This window comes from Sturnira hondurensis, unplaced genomic scaffold (assembly GCF_014824575.4).
Source record: "Sturnira hondurensis isolate 20B ecotype Veracruz unplaced genomic scaffold, ASM1482457v3 Scaffold0022179, whole genome shotgun sequence".
Classification (NCBI taxonomy): domain Eukaryota; kingdom Metazoa; phylum Chordata; class Mammalia; order Chiroptera; family Phyllostomidae; genus Sturnira; species Sturnira hondurensis.
The window spans coordinates 2,156,403-2,172,594 of record NW_028094810.1 but is presented as its reverse complement, the minus strand read 5'-3'; the positions used below and the strand labels follow the sequence as shown (position 1 = coordinate 2,172,594).

At 59.9% G+C, this 16,192-nt stretch overlaps 1 protein-coding gene across 8 annotated transcripts; it reads right to left on the bottom strand.

The window, feature by feature from the left end:
• Positions 1-329: 329 nt before the first annotated feature.
• Positions 330-15,933, bottom strand: TRAF7 (TNF receptor associated factor 7). 8 transcript variants are annotated; one of them, XM_037034462.1, is made up of 22 exons: positions 15,830-15,932; positions 12,399-12,540; positions 11,720-11,838; positions 11,451-11,520; positions 8,932-9,023; positions 6,492-6,608; positions 5,914-6,006; positions 5,694-5,727; positions 4,895-5,078; positions 4,662-4,796; positions 3,738-3,955; positions 3,588-3,661; positions 3,317-3,365; positions 3,110-3,237; positions 2,850-2,932; positions 2,064-2,103; positions 1,819-1,935; positions 1,608-1,730; positions 1,289-1,408; positions 1,069-1,200; positions 867-986; positions 330-711 (listed from the first exon to the last, which is right to left on the bottom strand). In XM_037034462.1, the coding sequence occupies exons 3-22, from the start codon at positions 11,798-11,800 to the stop codon at positions 697-699; spliced, it is 2,025 nt and encodes a 674-aa protein (XP_036890357.1). In that variant the 5' UTR covers positions 11,801-11,838; positions 12,399-12,540; positions 15,830-15,932; the 3' UTR covers positions 330-696. The 8 variants fall into 8 exon arrangements, with proteins under 8 accessions (XP_036890357.1, XP_036890355.1, XP_036890358.1 ...); XM_037034460.1 differs by lacking the exon at positions 12,399-12,540 and having other exon boundaries at positions 15,830-15,933; XM_037034463.1 differs by lacking the exon at positions 12,399-12,540 and having other exon boundaries at positions 4,668-4,796; positions 15,830-15,933.
• Positions 15,934-16,192: the final 259 nt, after the last annotated feature.

The following is a 16,192-nucleotide window of genomic DNA, read 5'->3' as shown; positions in this document are numbered from 1 at the left end:
GAACCTTTTTGTGCCCCCCTCCACCAGCCACCTGCTGCTGGTACCTGGGCATGCCAGTGTCCTCAGGCAGCCTCTCCCTCACCCCAGGACCATCCCCACTCACAGCCACAGTTTGTAGCTTTTCTTTTTTTTTTTTAAACTATTTTATTTATTTTTAGAGAGAGGGGAAGGGAGGGAGAAAGAGGAGAGAAACATCAGTGTGAGAGAGAAACATCCATCAGTTGCTTCTCAGAGAACAAACCCCCAACCCAGGCATGTGCCCTGACTGGGAATTGAACCCACGACCTTTCACTTTGCAGGATGATGCCCAACCAACTGAGCCACACTGGTCAGAACTGTGCAGCTTTTATTTCAATCAGAAAGTAATCAAATCTATGTACAGTCTAAAAACAATAGAAAAGTTGAGTACAAAGGCCCTGCAGTCCATCAGGAATGAGGCTGGAGGGTGGGCCGGACGAGCATGATACCTGGAGTGTAGAAAGAGGGGCTGGGCCCTGTCCTGGCAGCGATGATGACAGAACCAGGCAGACAGGGATGCTCACCAGACGCAGGATCGGGAGGGCACTGCCTGGCCAGATGAGCCTGCCTGCCTATCCCCAAATGGGCAGGCAGAGACCCTGACACCACCCATGTGGCCAGCCTGGCGTGGATAGGCCTAGGGTGGGCCCAGAAGCAGCCGAGAGCTGGCCTGTATTGTCAGCAAGTCCAAACCTGCAGAGGAAGGCTGTTTCAGGTGCCTGTTTGGCCAGCCTGCCCCAACACCAGCTGCTGTTCACACCTCCTCAGGACTCCTGGCTCCTCACCCCCAACCCCTTGCTCCACAAGTGCAGCCAGCCCCATTGGATGACCCAAGCCAAGACGCTGACCTTCACAGTGCTGTCCACAGCCCCTGAGAAGAGCCGGCCCCGGGACACAGCCAGCGCAGTTACACTGCCCTGGTGCCGCAGCAGGGTCTGCGTGCATATCATGTTGTCCATACTCCAGACCTGGGGGCACATGAGACGTGAGGATGCGCCCAGGCCTGGCAACCCACCCTGAGCCTCCCAATGCCACCAGGCCAGCACAGACCCTGAGAGACCGATCATAGGACGCGCTGAAGACTTTGGTCTGGTCCGGTGTCGAGATGACCGCCAAGGCATACACAGTGCCGACGTGGCCTGTCAGGGTTCGCACCTGCTCCTTGGACTCGATGTCCCACACCTGGGGTGATGGCACAGACAGGTCAGAGACACCAATGGAGGGGACAGGGGCCCAGAGTCAGGCCCTACCCCTAGGTGTCCACCCTTACGTGGATGAGGTTCTCGTAGGTGCCACAAACAATGTGGTGATTTGTCACGGCGATAGAGTATACACTGCCACCAGACGTCTGCAGGACATGGATGCAGTCGAGGGTCCGGATGTCCCAGATCTATAGGGAAGTGCAGGCCACTAGGTCACTTGGTCCCAAGCCAGGTGCCTTATCCCCAGGGCCTCAGGGGCTTCAGACACTGTGGGCAGCCCACTGACCACCCAGGGGGGGTGAGGGTCCCCCAGCTAGGGTGGGAAGGAGGCAGGGCAGTACTGGTACAGGGAGGGGACCCGCCACTGTGAGTTTGGCACAGGAGTACCTTGATTGTCTGGTAGGAGCCACTATACAGGTAGCTCTGGGCAGCCACGAGGGCCCGCACCCAGTGGTTGAGGCCCGTTAGCTCCTTCTTTAGCTTCAGCTCAGTGCCTACGATGTCCCAGACCTGTGGGGATGGCCATGAGTATGGGCTGGGTGGCCAGGCAACCAGCACCCCAATGCCTGGCACGTGCACACACACCGCCTTGCCTGACCTTGATGGCCTTCAGGGAGCCGCTGAAGAGCATGTTGTGTGAAGAGACCAGCGTGCACACTGGGTTGTCGTGGGCCCGGATTGTGTTCACTTTCTGCAGGTTCTGGATATCCCACACCTGGCAGGTGGGAGGACAGGAAGCCTCAGACGCCGGCCCTGCTGCCACGAGCCCAGGCCCCAGTGGCACAGTGTGCCCGGGGCTCCCAGACACCGGCGCGGCCTGGCCCTCCCGCAGGCCCCACTCACGATGATGGTGCAGTCTGCTGAGCCGCTGTAGAGCTTGCACCTGGGGAAGCAAAGCTAAGGTGTCAGGGCAGGAGAAGCCACCGTCCTCACTGACACCGCCCTGAGGCCGAGGTAGCACTGGCCACCAGGAATTGGCAGTTTGGGGCAGTGCCAAGGCCACTGCTGCTGCTTTAAGCCCAGCCTCAGTGTTCCTGTCTCAGTGAGGGGACACTGGAGGTGGAGGCCCAAACCCTGGTGCTGGTGTGGCAAGAGTCCGACAGGTGAGCTGGGTGGTAATTATCTAGTTAGTGCGCCGGCAGTCGGGCTGCTGCTTCCTATGACCCAGAATCCTTCTCTCCCCCTCACACTCACTCATGTCCACAACACAGCATCTCATGACGTAAGACAAGAGAGGTCTAGAAGGGGCCACCATGGGGGCAGGGAGGTAGGTGGGTCAGCCGCTCCGTGGTCCTATCCCCGAGCTATACCCAGGCCAACCACAGCTGAGCTCCTGCTTCTGCTTTGTGACGTCCCATCTCTGTCCCCTGGCTGCCTGAGGCACTCCCGCGCCAGGCCTCTGCTTTGTGAATGTGCAGTGTCAGAGATGGGGGGCCCCCATGCTACTGCCCGAGAGCCCATCCTGCTCAAGAGCATAAGTGCCTCACAGGAGGGATAGATACAGCCACATTTTGGCATGTGGCTGCACAGGCTTGAGCTCATAGCCCATGGGGCAGCAGCATGGGGTCTCGTGTCCCCGGTTCCACGTGGGCCCCTGTGGTCAGTGGGCACACGCACGCTTGCACTCACCCCTGGATGCACAGAGCCAGCACAATGCCATCATGGCCCTCCAACGTCTTCTGGCACTTGTAGGTGGTACATGTGTCCCATACCTACAGAGACCAGAGTCAGGTGGATCCCGGCAAGATCAGCCAGGTGCTGGGGCTGGAAGGGTGGGACCCAGGAAGCAAGCCATCCTCAGGGAGAAAGCCCTGCCTGGGAGAAGACTCACCCATGGGCAGTACCCGCCCTCCAGCCAGCCAGGCTCACCTAGGCAGGACCCCACCCACCTTGATGGTCTTGTCAGAGGAGCCACTGAAGAGCAGGTCCCCCATGGAGTAGACGCAGAGACACCAGACAGGGCCCTGGTGGCCCACAAAGGTTCCTTTGCACTTGAAGATCTGCTGTGGGTCATAGGCTGCAGAGACAGGAGGACCTGGTAAGGGACAGGGAGTCCCCGGGGAGAGTGGTGGGAGCAGCAGGGGGCCCATACTCACATCCTAGAATGCCCATGTTCAGCCGTGCATTGATGTGGGACAGCTCATCCTGCAAGGCCAAGAATGGAGGGCATGGTGGATGTGGCTTCACAGTCCCCCTGCCCACCAGCCTGAGCTCAGCCAGGGCGGGGCAGATGCAGCGGCAGCCCTCCCCAGTACAGACACCTAATCCTGAGCAGGGCAAGCCTCCTGCTGGGCCCCAGCCAGAGGGGAACAGTCCTGTGTCCCCCACCCTGCCCAACCTCCCTGCATCTGTCCCTCGCCCGCTCACGTTCAACATGGATGCATCCCTGCGGAACTCCATGAGGTCCTCGCTCAGCTTGCTCTGGTTTTCATCCAGGACATCTGAGTGGCAGGGGAGACAGTGTAAGGGACCAGAGGGAGCAGCTGTACCCCCACCCCCTCTGGAAGGGGCTCTCACCAAATTTGAGCTCCAGGCTCTTCTCCAGCTGGTCAATCTTCTCTGAGAGCTTGCCTAGCATGGAGCGTAGGAAGGCAATCTCCTGGTCCTTCTGGGCCAACGCCACATGCATCTCATGGAAGCGGTCATCTGTCTGCTGCAGGAACTCCTTCAGGCCCTCAAAGCGGCAGGTCTCCAGGTGTGTCTCATATGTGTCCTGGTTCCCAATGAATGTGCACCTGGAAGGACAGGATGGCTGCTTGCCCCCTTGCTCACCAGCCTGCACACCAGGGCCCTTCTTCCTCCTCAACCCCAAGACTCTCTCTTGAATCCCACTTTTGGGCCCAGGGCACCCCAGATGGGCCACCATCCTCTCCACACCTGCAAGCCTACCCATCTGTCTTGCTTCCACCAGCATGCAGCAGGCCACTCTGCAATGGATACCCTATCATTTCACTCCTGCTCAAAACTCTTCAAGGGCCCCTCCACACCCTTCATCAGCCTGCCTCTTTTCCCACCCTACCTCCCATCTGCTCTCAACTCTGGCCAGTTGCTCAAGTCCACCACTGCTGGCCCAGCTGTCGGATGCCCCTGCCCTGGTGTTTCCCTGGCTCATGCTCACTCGCTCGTTACCTCCCATTGCACGCCCTCCCTGGACACTCCCGGCTCCCCAACCGCTCTGGCCCCTCAGTGTCCCCATGGGGCTCAGGTCTCTCCTTCGCAGCACCTGTACCTCGGTTTATAATTACATAGTCGACGGTGTGGCTCCCGCTAAGGTCCATCTCCCCAGGGACCCTGGCTGTCTCCCCAGTGCCCGGCACACAGGTGGATCTCAACAAAGGTTTGCTGAAGGAGGGATGGTGAATGCCAGCCCAGGCCCCCGCCCCCCTGCCCGCCCACCCCTGCCCCAGGGCAGCCCCCTGGAGCCCACCCCCGCCCACTCACCCGTACTTGGAGTGGGGACATTTGATGTGCTCGCACTCTTTGAGATGGGCCTCCAGGTTCATCTTGAGAAGGGGTGGGCAGTTCGGGTTGTTGGGGCACCGCACAGGCCTATAGTCGCAGCTGCTCTCGTGGTCCCTGGGAGAGGCACGGCACGGAACAGGCTGAGTCCCCAGAGGCACCATGTTTTAGCACCCCTGACTGGTGGAGAGCTGGGGGCTCAGGGGAGCACTTACTTCCGGGCACTGAGCTTAATGGTGAAGGGGCACCCTCGGGGGTCCACCTCAAAGACAGTAGGCTTCCCGACCCCTGCTGCCCGACAGCCATGTCTGCAGTGGATGGACAGCTCCCCGATCTGCTCGGCCACAGCGATGTTGTTCACCACCACCGTCAGCTTGGCATTGTCCACGGGGCACTTCTCTGGAGGGGAGGGTGTGCTGACCCCACGGCCCGCCCAGCCGGCCCCTCCCCTGGCAGCTCTGCTCCCTGGTGAGTGGCCTGGGACCTGCTTCCCCGGCTGGTGGGCTGAGACCCTGTCAGGGCCTTGATTCACCTGTCTATCCGCCCCTCTGAGGTGCCCAGAATAGGAGGGGCGCATGAGCAGGCCACCCAGAATGACTGCCGGATGAGGCCTCTCAGTTGACCCAAGGTCACAGGACAGGTCCCAGAGGGCTGGGACAGAGGAGGGGACCCAGTCTGTGGCCCTGCAGGGGTGCCTGGATGCTACTAAGGCATTAGATTGTGAGGCAGCAGCCAGGACAGTGAGGGCAGCCTCCACCAGGGAGAGCGGGTGTGGAGCCCAGGGAGCCCCGAGCTGGGGCTCTGCTCTGCTCTGCTGGCCAACATCTCAGGCCTGGCCCGAGCGTGCCTAGAGGCCACTGCCACCTGCACCATGGACGCTGTGCAGGACTAGGGAGAAGCCGCTGTGCAGCCAGGGGCACAATCAGTGCTGGGCCTGGGCTGGGACGCCCTTGGAGGGGCTGCCCCGCCAGCTGGGAAACAAGGCAGCCAGGCCTGGGTCTGAAAGGGCCCTACCTGATTTTAAGGCGCATCTTCGACAGAATGTATGCTGTGGAGACAATGGATAAAGTTGGGGTGCAGCCACAGCCACCAACCCCCACACACACTGCAGAGGGCTTCTGCTGGATGGCCAGACCAGGCCTGTGACCAAGGCCCAGGCTCCACATGAATGGGGCTGGCAGCACACCCAGCCCCGAGGTGGTGTAGTGGTCAGGGAGGGGACAGGCGGCCTCACCCCACACGTGGTGATCACAGGGTCCTTGAACACACTACAGCAGAGCTGGCAGCACAGCTTCACCGAGAGCTGCTCCGCAAATACCAGTGGCTCCTAGAACCAGGCAGGGCAAATGAGGACGGGCCAGGGGTGCTGATGTGGGGGTAGGGGGAGACCCAGCCCCTTCCCCTACAGGCCTGGGCTACCCTCTCAGGGTGGGGGCCCCTTAGCTGGGTGTGTGTCCCAAAAGGAACCTGCTGAGGCCGGGTGTTGGGCCTGAACTTGAGGGGGCCCAAGTACGGAAGACCCCTCCAGGTGTGCCCTTGGCCTGCCAGCACCTACCCTCTGCATAGTATGGCAACAAGAAAGGACCCCACACAGGTCCCTGGAAAGCCCTTGGGGTGGGGAGTAGGAAGAACATGCACAGGGACCTGGCCTGGGGTCCTGGTATGGACCAGAGAGGATGGAGGGCTCTCACCAGGCCCTTCCACTCCCTCACTGTGCCTGGAGGAAAGTGCCCCCCACCCCCGCTGCCACAGCACAGTGAGGGTCCCTTGGAGTTATCTGTGCTGAGCCCACCCTGTGGCCACCACACCTACCGGCTCCTCCTCCTCCTCGGGCAGTGAGAACGTGGAGCGCAGGGACATGCTGGACTCGGAGTGCAGGGAGCGGACGGAGATGGCGGAGTCAGAGCGGCGTGGGGTACTGATGGGGGGCTGCAGCATGAAGACAGGCGCCCGTCAGTGGGGGGGGCCAAGCCCCCGTGCACACTGAGGGCTGGGGGCCCCAGGGCCACCCCATTCGAGCGGATGCGCACTCAGGCCACAGGGGCCATGGTGTGCGCATGGGGAGCGGGTACAATGCCCAGGCCCGCTCCTGTCCAGCAATCCAGGCCCTGTTGGGCCACCCACTCACGCCTGCCAACTTTCTTTGTGTAAATGGAGAGACTTCCTGCTATTCAATTCTGCGAGGACACGCTGGGCCTGCTTCCTGCTTCCCGTGAGGGAATGTGGCTGCAGAGGGGGCATCTCCAAGCAGCCAATCCCAGGGCAGGCACAGCCCCACACTGCTAGAATGAAGGGAATGAAGGCTGGCCAGAAGAGGCTCCAGGTACCTGCCAGGCTCAGCTGCCTGCCTGGCCTCCCTGGCCAGGGACCCTGAGCCAGGCCAGTGAGGCTCCCGGGGAAGGCGGAAACACACGCACTGAACCCTGGCCAGGTTTCTGAGTGCAGGAGGGATGGCCATGGCGCCTGCCTCTGCCAGGGCCACCAAAGATGAGATTTGGGGGAACCCTGGAGTGGGGAGCTGTGCCTTCTCCCCTCTAGGCCTAGAATGCTCCAGAAGAGACCCTTCAAGAGCCACTGTGCCCATACTCCTCCCCTCATGCTCAGAAGCCTCATTCAAAAGTCACCAACCTCCTGCCTCCACAGGCCCCTCCCGGTCCCCGCTGCTCCAGTGCCCAACTGCCTCTGAGTCTCTGTGGGTGTGGGGGCAGTTGGAACCATCCCCTCCCCACCAGCTCGGGGTGTTGGACCTGCCAGAGGGCAGAGGGAGGCTTGGCCGGGTGGTGCCAGCTCTACACAGAGGCCCGGCCACTTCCAGGGCCCAGCATTCCCAAGCGAGGGTAGCAGAGACCCGTGTCCCTGGTGTGCCCAGAGGAGCACTTCCCTCGCCAGTGCTGTGCCCACCTCCCTTGCAGCATTCCAAGTAGTGAGTCTGCACAGAAACGCTACACAAGAAACAAGGGGCCAGGGAGGAAGTGAGTCAAACCAATGAACGGGCAGCAGTGGGAGCCAGAGGGCAAGAGCGGTCCAGACAGGAGCTGGGCTAAGCAAGCCAGGCCGGGCCTGGCTCCACTCTTCCCTGCCCGCCTGCCCTCCTGAGTGAGGGCCTGGCACTGTCGGCCACCCAGGGCAGATAGAGGGGCAGCTTCCAGGGTCCCAGCAGCCAACAGAGATGATGGCCAGGCAGCCATGGCCTCAGGGCCTTCACAGCACAGTGCCACTTCCTTCAAGCCACCAAGGCCAGGACCACAACCACACACCCCGCTTCCTGGGAGGCCCCCATGGGAGGGTGGGCCTCCTGATTTCAGTCACATTCCTGTGGGCCAGCCAGAGGCTGTGGAGACTGAGGCAGGAAGAGCTGGAGAGAATGGGGCAAGTTGTGTGACTTGTCCTTACGGGGGGCCTAGTGCAGTGCCTGGCACATGAGCATGTGTGTTCAAGTAAATGAAAAACTTTTCTTCCTATTAAATAGAAAATACAGGCCTGAGCAACCCAGCATAAGGAGAAGCCTTCCATCCTGAGAGGCTGGGAGAGCAGGGGACCCAGGAGAGTTTGTCAGGGCCACCACCAAGGGAAAGCAGAAAGCAGAGCACAGGACGGGTCAACGATGGCCAGGCTCAAGGTGCTCATGTGCCCCACCCCCACTGAACCAGTCCTTGCTTCCCCAGCAGGCCCAGAGCCCAGCAACAAGTGCCAGTGGACAGGCGGGACGTGTCCACTATGACTCCAGCCACACAGCCTGGGCACCGACATCCAGCCCCCACTTTGCCTCGAACCCTTTTCTCACTCTGCAGGCCTGTCCTCCTTTTCCCATCTGCTGGGGCCCATCTCCCTCATCAGGGGCCCCTTCCCAGGCCTCTTGCCTCTACCTGGCAACCCACCCCTCATCCTCTACTGGGGCAGCACAGGGGCTCAAATAATGGGGACTCTCCTGATTGAGCTTCCTGTGGCTCCTACCCACTCCAGATGGATTGAATAGCTCCAGATGGAGCCAAATGCACCACACCCTCTGGTCCAGCAGTCCTTGACGGCCACCTCTCCATGCAATCCAGCCTTGGTGCTCAGGCCTCACAGTATCCGCACGTGCCAATCCTCTCTGTCCCACCAGCTCACTTCCCACTACACACTGTATAGCTCAAGGCTCCTCCAGGCTAAGTACCCCCACTCTATCCTCTCCTGGGGCCTGGCCCGAGCAGTCAAGGCATGGTGGGAGGCTCCTGGGAGGAAGGGAGCGGGGAGCACGACCCAGACCTACCATGCTGTCCTCCTCGTCCCGAGGGGAGTAGGCAAGGGTGCTGGAAGAGGAGGGTGTCCTGCGGTGCTGTTTGTACGTGCTGGTCCCATCGGCTGCCAAGAAAAGAGGGCCAGGGTACTGTGACCGTGGGCCACAGGGGGAGCCCGACTCACCGCAGCGAGCAGGGGGTCAGAGACGAGGCCGAACATCTGGTTAGTCCTCTCTAGGAAGCCTCCTTACCCACGCTGGCTCCCACTGCCTCCTTCTGGGTTTGACGGCAACTCGGCTGGGGCGGGGCTGGGGGCAACTGGAAAACGCCTCATCCTCAGCAGGTGCCTAAGCAGGGCACAGCGTGACTGGCCCCATGCCTCCAGCGAGAGCCCGCGCTGCTCTGTAGGCCATCACTAGCTCTCAGCCCTCCCCAGTGCCAAGGCAGGTGGGAAGGGTGCAGGCCGAGGTGGCTTCCCCAGGCCTAATCACTAGAACTTTGCCATGGGGCTCAGCTTGCCCTGGACAGTCCTAGCGCTGAGCCCGGAAGCCCCCAGGCAGGCTGGGGGTGGGGGTGGAGGGGTCTTCTCTCAGCCTCTACAACCAGCTCCCGGCACCCAGCCTGACCCTGACGCTACTTTGCCTAGCTGAGGCTCAAGGCCAACACCTGAGTGATTACACCTAAGGTCGCCTGGCCGGAGCTAGGACATTATCTTATCTAACCCTCAAGGAGACCCTGCCAGGTGCGTTCTCTGATAGTCTCAGTCCATAGAGGAAACCGAGACATGGAGAGGTGTGAAGCTCCTCCGCTGGCACATGGAGGCCAAGATGGCAGCCTGGTGCTCCAGTGCCAGTTTCCCACCCCCCACCCTGGCTCCTACACAACCCCAGAACCAGCCACTGGCCTTCTTGCTTCCTCCAGGCAAGGCTGCTGGAGGCTCATGCCCTTCTCCTACTGCCCATCAGCCTGGCTGCCAGAAGCTAGGAGTGGCTTTCCCTGGCCTCAGGCCCCAGGTGGGGCCAGATGTCATGAAAACTAGCTCCTAAGGCCTAGATTTACGACACGGGCTTCAGTAGGCTATCCTGAGAGGAGCCAAAGGCTGCAACCGTCCAGACATGGCTCTGACCTATGGAGGCTGCTAGGAACCCGCTGAGTGGGACAAGGGCAAGACGGCCCATCCTTCACTGCCCTTGAGCTTTCAACTACCATGACAAGGCTGTGCCATCTCTATGGGTAGATGAGAAATTAAGAAAGGTGTTTGGGCCCTGGCAAGGGAGCATCGTCCCATACACCTAAAGGTCGTGGGTTCCATTCCCGGTCAGGGCACATACCCAGATTGTGGACTCAATCCTCACTGGGGCACCTACGGAAAGCAACTGATCAACATTTCTTTCCCACGTTGATGTGTGTCTCCCTCTCCCCTTTCCTCCCTCTAAAATCAATACACATGCCCTGGCTGGTGTAGCTCAGTGGATTGAGCAAGGTCCTGTGAAGCAAAGGGTTGCTGGTTCAATTCCCAGTCAGGGCACATGCCTGGGTTGCAGGCCAGGTCCCCAGTTGAGGACATATAAGGGGCAACCACCCACTGATGTTTCTCTCCCCCTCTTTCTCCTTCCCTTCCCCTCTCTCTAAATAAATAAATGCAATCTTAAAAAATAAAATAAAATCAATAAATATATCCTCAGATAAAGAGTAAAACGAAAAGAAAGTTACTTGGATGATGAGATTAGAAGTGATATTTACTTTTTCCTCAGGAAAAAAATATCTAAGAAAAAAAGAGGGCTCTTTCTGAGCCCCTGAAACTGTCACCCACCAACAAAGAGGAGCTGGCACGAGCAGGAGTGCAGCGGCCCTGTGACTATACCACGTCGTGCAACAGAGGAAACCAAGGAAAAGCAACAGAGGAAACCAAGGAAAAGCAACATGAAAACCACTTAGCAGCTGGTACATGCTCCTACGAGGGGCCAAGAGCCAAAAAGGCAAATGCACAAACCTCCCCCAGACCCTGGCCCTGACAGGACGGGCCCCCGCCTCTGTGACTCTGGGAAGACCATGCCCTCACGTGCCAATTCCTCGTGACCTCCTTGAACACATGTTACTGGAGCCACAGTTGTGGGACCAGACTTGAGGAAGTACCCCAAGAGCACTCCTTATTTCCTACCCATGCCCACACAGTCCCCAAACCCAAACTTGGAGGCTGCTAGGAACCTGGAGCAGGGATGAGTAGAGGTCATTGTGACAAGGGACAGGTGTGCCCGGAGTGCTGGGACAGCCCTCTTGAAGAGGTGATGAACAAGGTACCACAAAGAAGGGGAAGGGGGATGCTGGGGTCGGGGAGAAGGACACAGTGGCAAGAGCAGAGCCATAGGGAGCAGGGCTGCAGACCCCCGCCTAGCCGGCAGGGCGGTGGGCTGGCCGGGCTGCTAAACTGACCCGCCCTCTTTCCAATGCCAGCTCCCACTCCCCACACCACCAAGAAGAGTCCCACAGACACTGGCAGAGTTAAGGCTGCCCAGATTCTAGCTGGGCTGGCCTGGGCTCACAGGCTCACCTTTGGTGATCGTGGTGACAGCCGAAAAGGCAGGCCCAAAGGTCGTCTCCATTCTGGTCTGGAAAGAGAACTGATGAGACCTGGCTTTGACTCCAGAGGATGTGGACATGCACTGACACGCTTTCACATCAACACCCCATGTACGTGCATCACAGCCCACACACAGGGCCCCCAGGCAGAAACCGACAGCTCTAGCACCTCCGCCGGGGGACCCTGGACCCGCGGGCTGTGAACAAAGGGCAGACCCTTACCCACAAGGCGCCCCTTACCCCAGTGGTGATGTCTGGGGTAGGAAGATTGGAAGGTCCACCAGAGAAGCGGTTGTACCAGGCACTTTTGCCCGAGCTCATGCTCTAGAGAGGCATCTAGGGTTCTTCAGCAGCCTCTCCTGTGGGTGGAACACAAAGTGGGACTTCAGACATCGCGGTCAGGCCTGTCAGCTGGCTAGGGCCACTCCACATGGCAGGCCCGCCCATGACAGCCCACGGCAGGGCACGCTTCCACCTCCTTCCATCAGCAGCACCAACAAGGACAGGTCCACTGGGGCACAGTCTGCACCCCTCCCTGCCCACAGGTGTGCCACCTGAGGACGGGAGGAGGCCCTGGTGCAGGCAGGAAACCAGCACTCAGTTTTACCTTCCTTTAAGGCTTAACCCTTTGGAAATGCCCACCCAGCTCAAACCCAGGGGTGGAGAGCCATCCCCGCCACCCCCCCCCCGCCCCATGTCAAATGTCCCTGGGGCCAAGGCTGTGCACACACGGAGTGACCAGTTACATGCCTGTTTCTTGTCACAATGGCAGAGACACTGGCCACACCTTAGATGACCTGTTGGGTGGTATACCAGGAGCCCACCTCCTCGCGAGTCTCATCACAGAGAGAAAGCCCCTCGTGGGCAGGAGGAGGACCCGAGAGAGGAGCTGACTCTTCACCTTCTGCAGGTCACCCACCCCAGAGACAAAGGCTGCCTCCTTGCCATGCAACTGTGTGACTCAGGTCTCAGGCGGGTGGCAGGGAGAAGGCATCATGTGAATCATCTCCAGCCTCCCAGCTCCAGCCCTCAGAAGAGAGGGGCGGGGCGGCCCAGGAGCACTGCGCAGACCCAGGGGTATGGGGAGGTGGGGGAAGGGATTAGAGGCACTGAGGACAGCTGGAAGAGCTGCTCTATTGCCTGACAGCTCCCACCCTCCAGTGGTCTTCCCACTGCCAGGACTCACAGCAGTCTGCTGTCACCAGCCCCGCCTGCCCCTCCTGTGATGGAGTTGGCCATGTTGAACCACAAGGCCCAGGCTTGAAGCTGGGCTCCCCACAGGGAGGGAGGCCAGGCTCATCTTACTCCCAGTGGTGCCATAGGAGGTGGGGTGGGGGGCCCTGTGGTCTGGAAGCCCCACAGGACTAAGGCTCCAGGTGGAAGGCTGCTGAGCCCCCCACACCTTGGGAGAAGGCGAGAGACAGTCTCCGCCCCTTCCCAAGGTGAGTATAGCACGGATGGCAACGGCACAGTCCAACCAGTTCTGGCACCTTCTCCATCAGGATCTGCTGACCCGGCCCATCTGGCAATGCTCCCCCTGCCCTCCCACACACACCAGAGCAATGCAGTGTGCTGGGGTCTACCCAGGGGTCCCACAACCCAACCCACGGGTCTGCAGGGAGGGGATGGCTCCTGAGCTCAGTGTCTCCGCACCGTGCTCACGAGCTGCCTGTTGTCCCTGATGTCTCCACGTCCCTCCCTTTCCCCTGCTCCTTCAAATGCCACCTGCAATACCACCCTCCTAGCCTTCACAACTCAGTCTGCATTGGGACAGCTTTCCGGCCCTGCAGTTGGCATGGCCACCAGGCACCACCCCAACCCCATGCTCTGACTGCCCTTTAGGTCTGGCTAATAGGGGTGTCCGAGAGCTTGGCCAAAGCCACCCCATCCTATCCACCGCTCCTCTTACTGTGACTTGAGGGGCTTGGCTGTGTGCCCCAGACCAGACTCCCTGGTGGCCTGTCCTCTGGAGGAAAGGCAGAGTCTCCAGAGAATGGGCCATCCCAGGCTCTCAGGCAGAGGTGTAAATGTTGCCTGTTTGGAAGGCTCCCCTCCAGCACCACTGCTGGTCTCCATACTAAGCAGGAAGTGCCAGGGGCCCCTGCTTGGAGGTAAGGACGCCTGGCCAGGGTGAGGCCCGGACAGCCCAAAACAGGAGCTCTGGGACTCTGCCCTCTCAGGAAGCTCTCGGTTGGCTGCTGTCTCAGCACCACAGGGCAGGGAGGAGGCTGGGGACTCTCACAGGGAGGCCATTGCTGACACTGACCTGCATCTTACAATCCAACTGCTCCCTCAACTGCAGGCTCCCAGGGCCGAGAGGCCAGATGCTGGCCCCAGTGAACAGCACTCAAGGGCCAGGGCCAGGACCCCAACAGACACCCCACCCCCGGACCACAGCCAGCCGCCAGCCCCCGTGAGTCCTGCGTGCCTACATGCCTGTCACTGCAGCCTGGGAGAGCAAGCGTCTGGCCGTCCCTCACTATGAAGTGAAGTAAACAGAAAGGCATGCGGGGCTCTCACAGGGCAATCGCTTGGAAAGTCCTGGGAGGCCAACAATGGCCAGGTCCACAGCCCTGACACACGACCTGCTGGGGGGACCTACAAGAGTGGCCCACATGCCAAGCTGGGCCAGGAAAGGAGGGAGAGAACCATTTCAGGGTTCATAGGGGTTCAGCCAGGGATGAGGTGGGCAGGACCTGGGGCTGCAATCCAGCGCCCCCCATCTGTGTGCTCCGCCCAGTTCCCAACAATGATTGCTTGCTAAGCATCTCAGAATTGAGCAAGATGCTCTCAGCCCAGTCCCCCAAGGACTGCATTTTGCAACAACAGTCTTCCTGTTACGGTATCTTCTTGTCCTGCAGGCCAAAACCCCAGCTATAGGGATGCTCTGGCCCAGCTGTCCTGGGGATGTACCCTGGACCCCCAGAGCAGTAGGCCTCTCCCCTACCCCACAGTCAAACTGAGGCTCTCAGGCAGTCAGGAAATTGTCAACTAGAGAAAGAACACTCACTTGCCTGAGGGCCTGGCTTCTCCCAAACTGGGAAAAGTCTTGAGCTGGGCAGGCTAGGAAGACCTGGGCGAGGGCAAGAGGATGAGAAAAGGTCTTTCTCCCCACCCCCAAGTCCCCACCCTGCTGGTTCCCAGAAGCCTCAGGGGAACCCAGGGGAGGGGCCCAGGGATCTTTGTCTGCTTCTGTCTGTATCTAAGGGTTACAGGGATCTGGCTTTCCAAGGCTCTAGGGTCCTCTCCCGGTCCAGTGGACCTGAAGAGCCACTTGCAATGCTCTAGGCCCTCTTTAGGAAACACCCACCAGACCGCTTCTTGAGCAGCCTGTGTGGGAGGGCAGGCCAGCTAGTTGGGAACCCCTCCCCAGCCCACTGCCCTGGAGGAGGCCCAGGATCTGCTGCCCTCACTTTTCCCTGGGAAACACTCGGAAGGGTTGTGGATCAGGATAGCTGGAGTCTCTGCCCACTTGGGCCCTGTGGCTAGCAGCTAGTGGGGTGTGTGGCCCAGGCTGGCCATGCTAAAGTCGGGGGCAGTGGGTTGGCCAGATGCAGGTCCCCATTAGAGCCCTGCTTTGAGGCAGATTTTCCAGCACCTCCAGGCCTTTGCACATCTTGCTCCCTCTGCCTGATGTGCTCTTCCAGCAACGTCTGGGGCAAGGTCTGGGGCAGTCTGCTTGCCGTAGGTCCCCCCACCCCACCCACAAACCTATCAAGAGCCTGAAGTACTTTCTTTCTCAGCGCCTGTTTCTTTCATAGCACCTACCACAATTCAACATGATTCTGTCAGTGTATTGTCAGCACTTCCTCCCTCTAGATCACTGGTTCTCAAGGTGGGGGAGGATTCTGTCCCCCCAGGAGACGTTTGGCAATGTCTGTAGACTTTTTTTCTTTTTGGTTGTCACAGCGGAGGGTGGGGAAGGTTACTGGTACCTACTAGGTAGAGACCAGGAATGCTGCTCAACATCCTACAAGGTACAGCAGAGAATGATTAGCCTTGAGTGTCAACAGTAGCGAGGCCGAGAAATCCTACACCATAAGAGCCTATGAGAACTGGGATCAGGCTTTCCTCAGTCTCCTGGCACCTACAACAGTGTCGACCACCCCGGCCGCGCTCAATAAACACAAGAAGAAGGAATGAATAAAAAGGAAGAGAAAGAAAGAATGGAGCGAGCAAGAAGTCGGCTGACACGCAAAGCGGAGAGGGACAGGAGCGGAGACCCTGTTTCGACTCAGCCCCGCCCCTCAAGGCTCAACCCCTTGCCGGACCCCGAAGCACCCAGCTCCCGCCCCACCGCGCGGCCCCGAGGCGCGAGGCCCCGGCCGGGCGCGCCGCGAGGACACTCACCCGCCCACGGCCGCCCGGGAGTGGCAGGACCACCCTCCCTCTTCATCGTGCCGCTTCGGCCGCCGGCTGAGAAAGGGAAAGGACGCTCGAGCCGGAAGTGTCAGGCGCTGAGCCCATCGGGATTTGTAGTCCTTCGGCTCTCCCGTGGCCTGGGAGGCTGTCCCAAGTGCGACTCTGCGGAAACTACGACTTCCGGCGGCGCCGCTGTCGCGGGGCTGGAGTGGCGGCTTCAGAATCAGTCTATGTGGCAGATCGGAGTCTAATTGGCTCTGTGCATCCGTCGCTCACAGGTTTAATGGCCTTTACAAAAGGGAAGACCGCCCCCAAAAGAAATACCATGGTGCTATTGGCGAAATCAAGAAG

Coding starts and splice junctions, on each gene's coding strand:
- TRAF7 (XM_037034460.1), bottom strand. CDS start 11,800: ATGAGCTCGGGCAAAAGTGCCTGGTACAACCGCTTCTCTGGTGGACCT. Junction 5,728..5,913: donor CTGTGATCACCACGTGTGGG/GTGAGGCCGCCT, acceptor TTGTCTCCACAG/CATACATTCTGTCGAAGATG. Junction 2,933..3,109: donor CCTCTGACAAGACCATCAAG/GTGGGTGGGGTC, acceptor TGGTCTCTGTAG/GTATGGGACACATGTACCAC.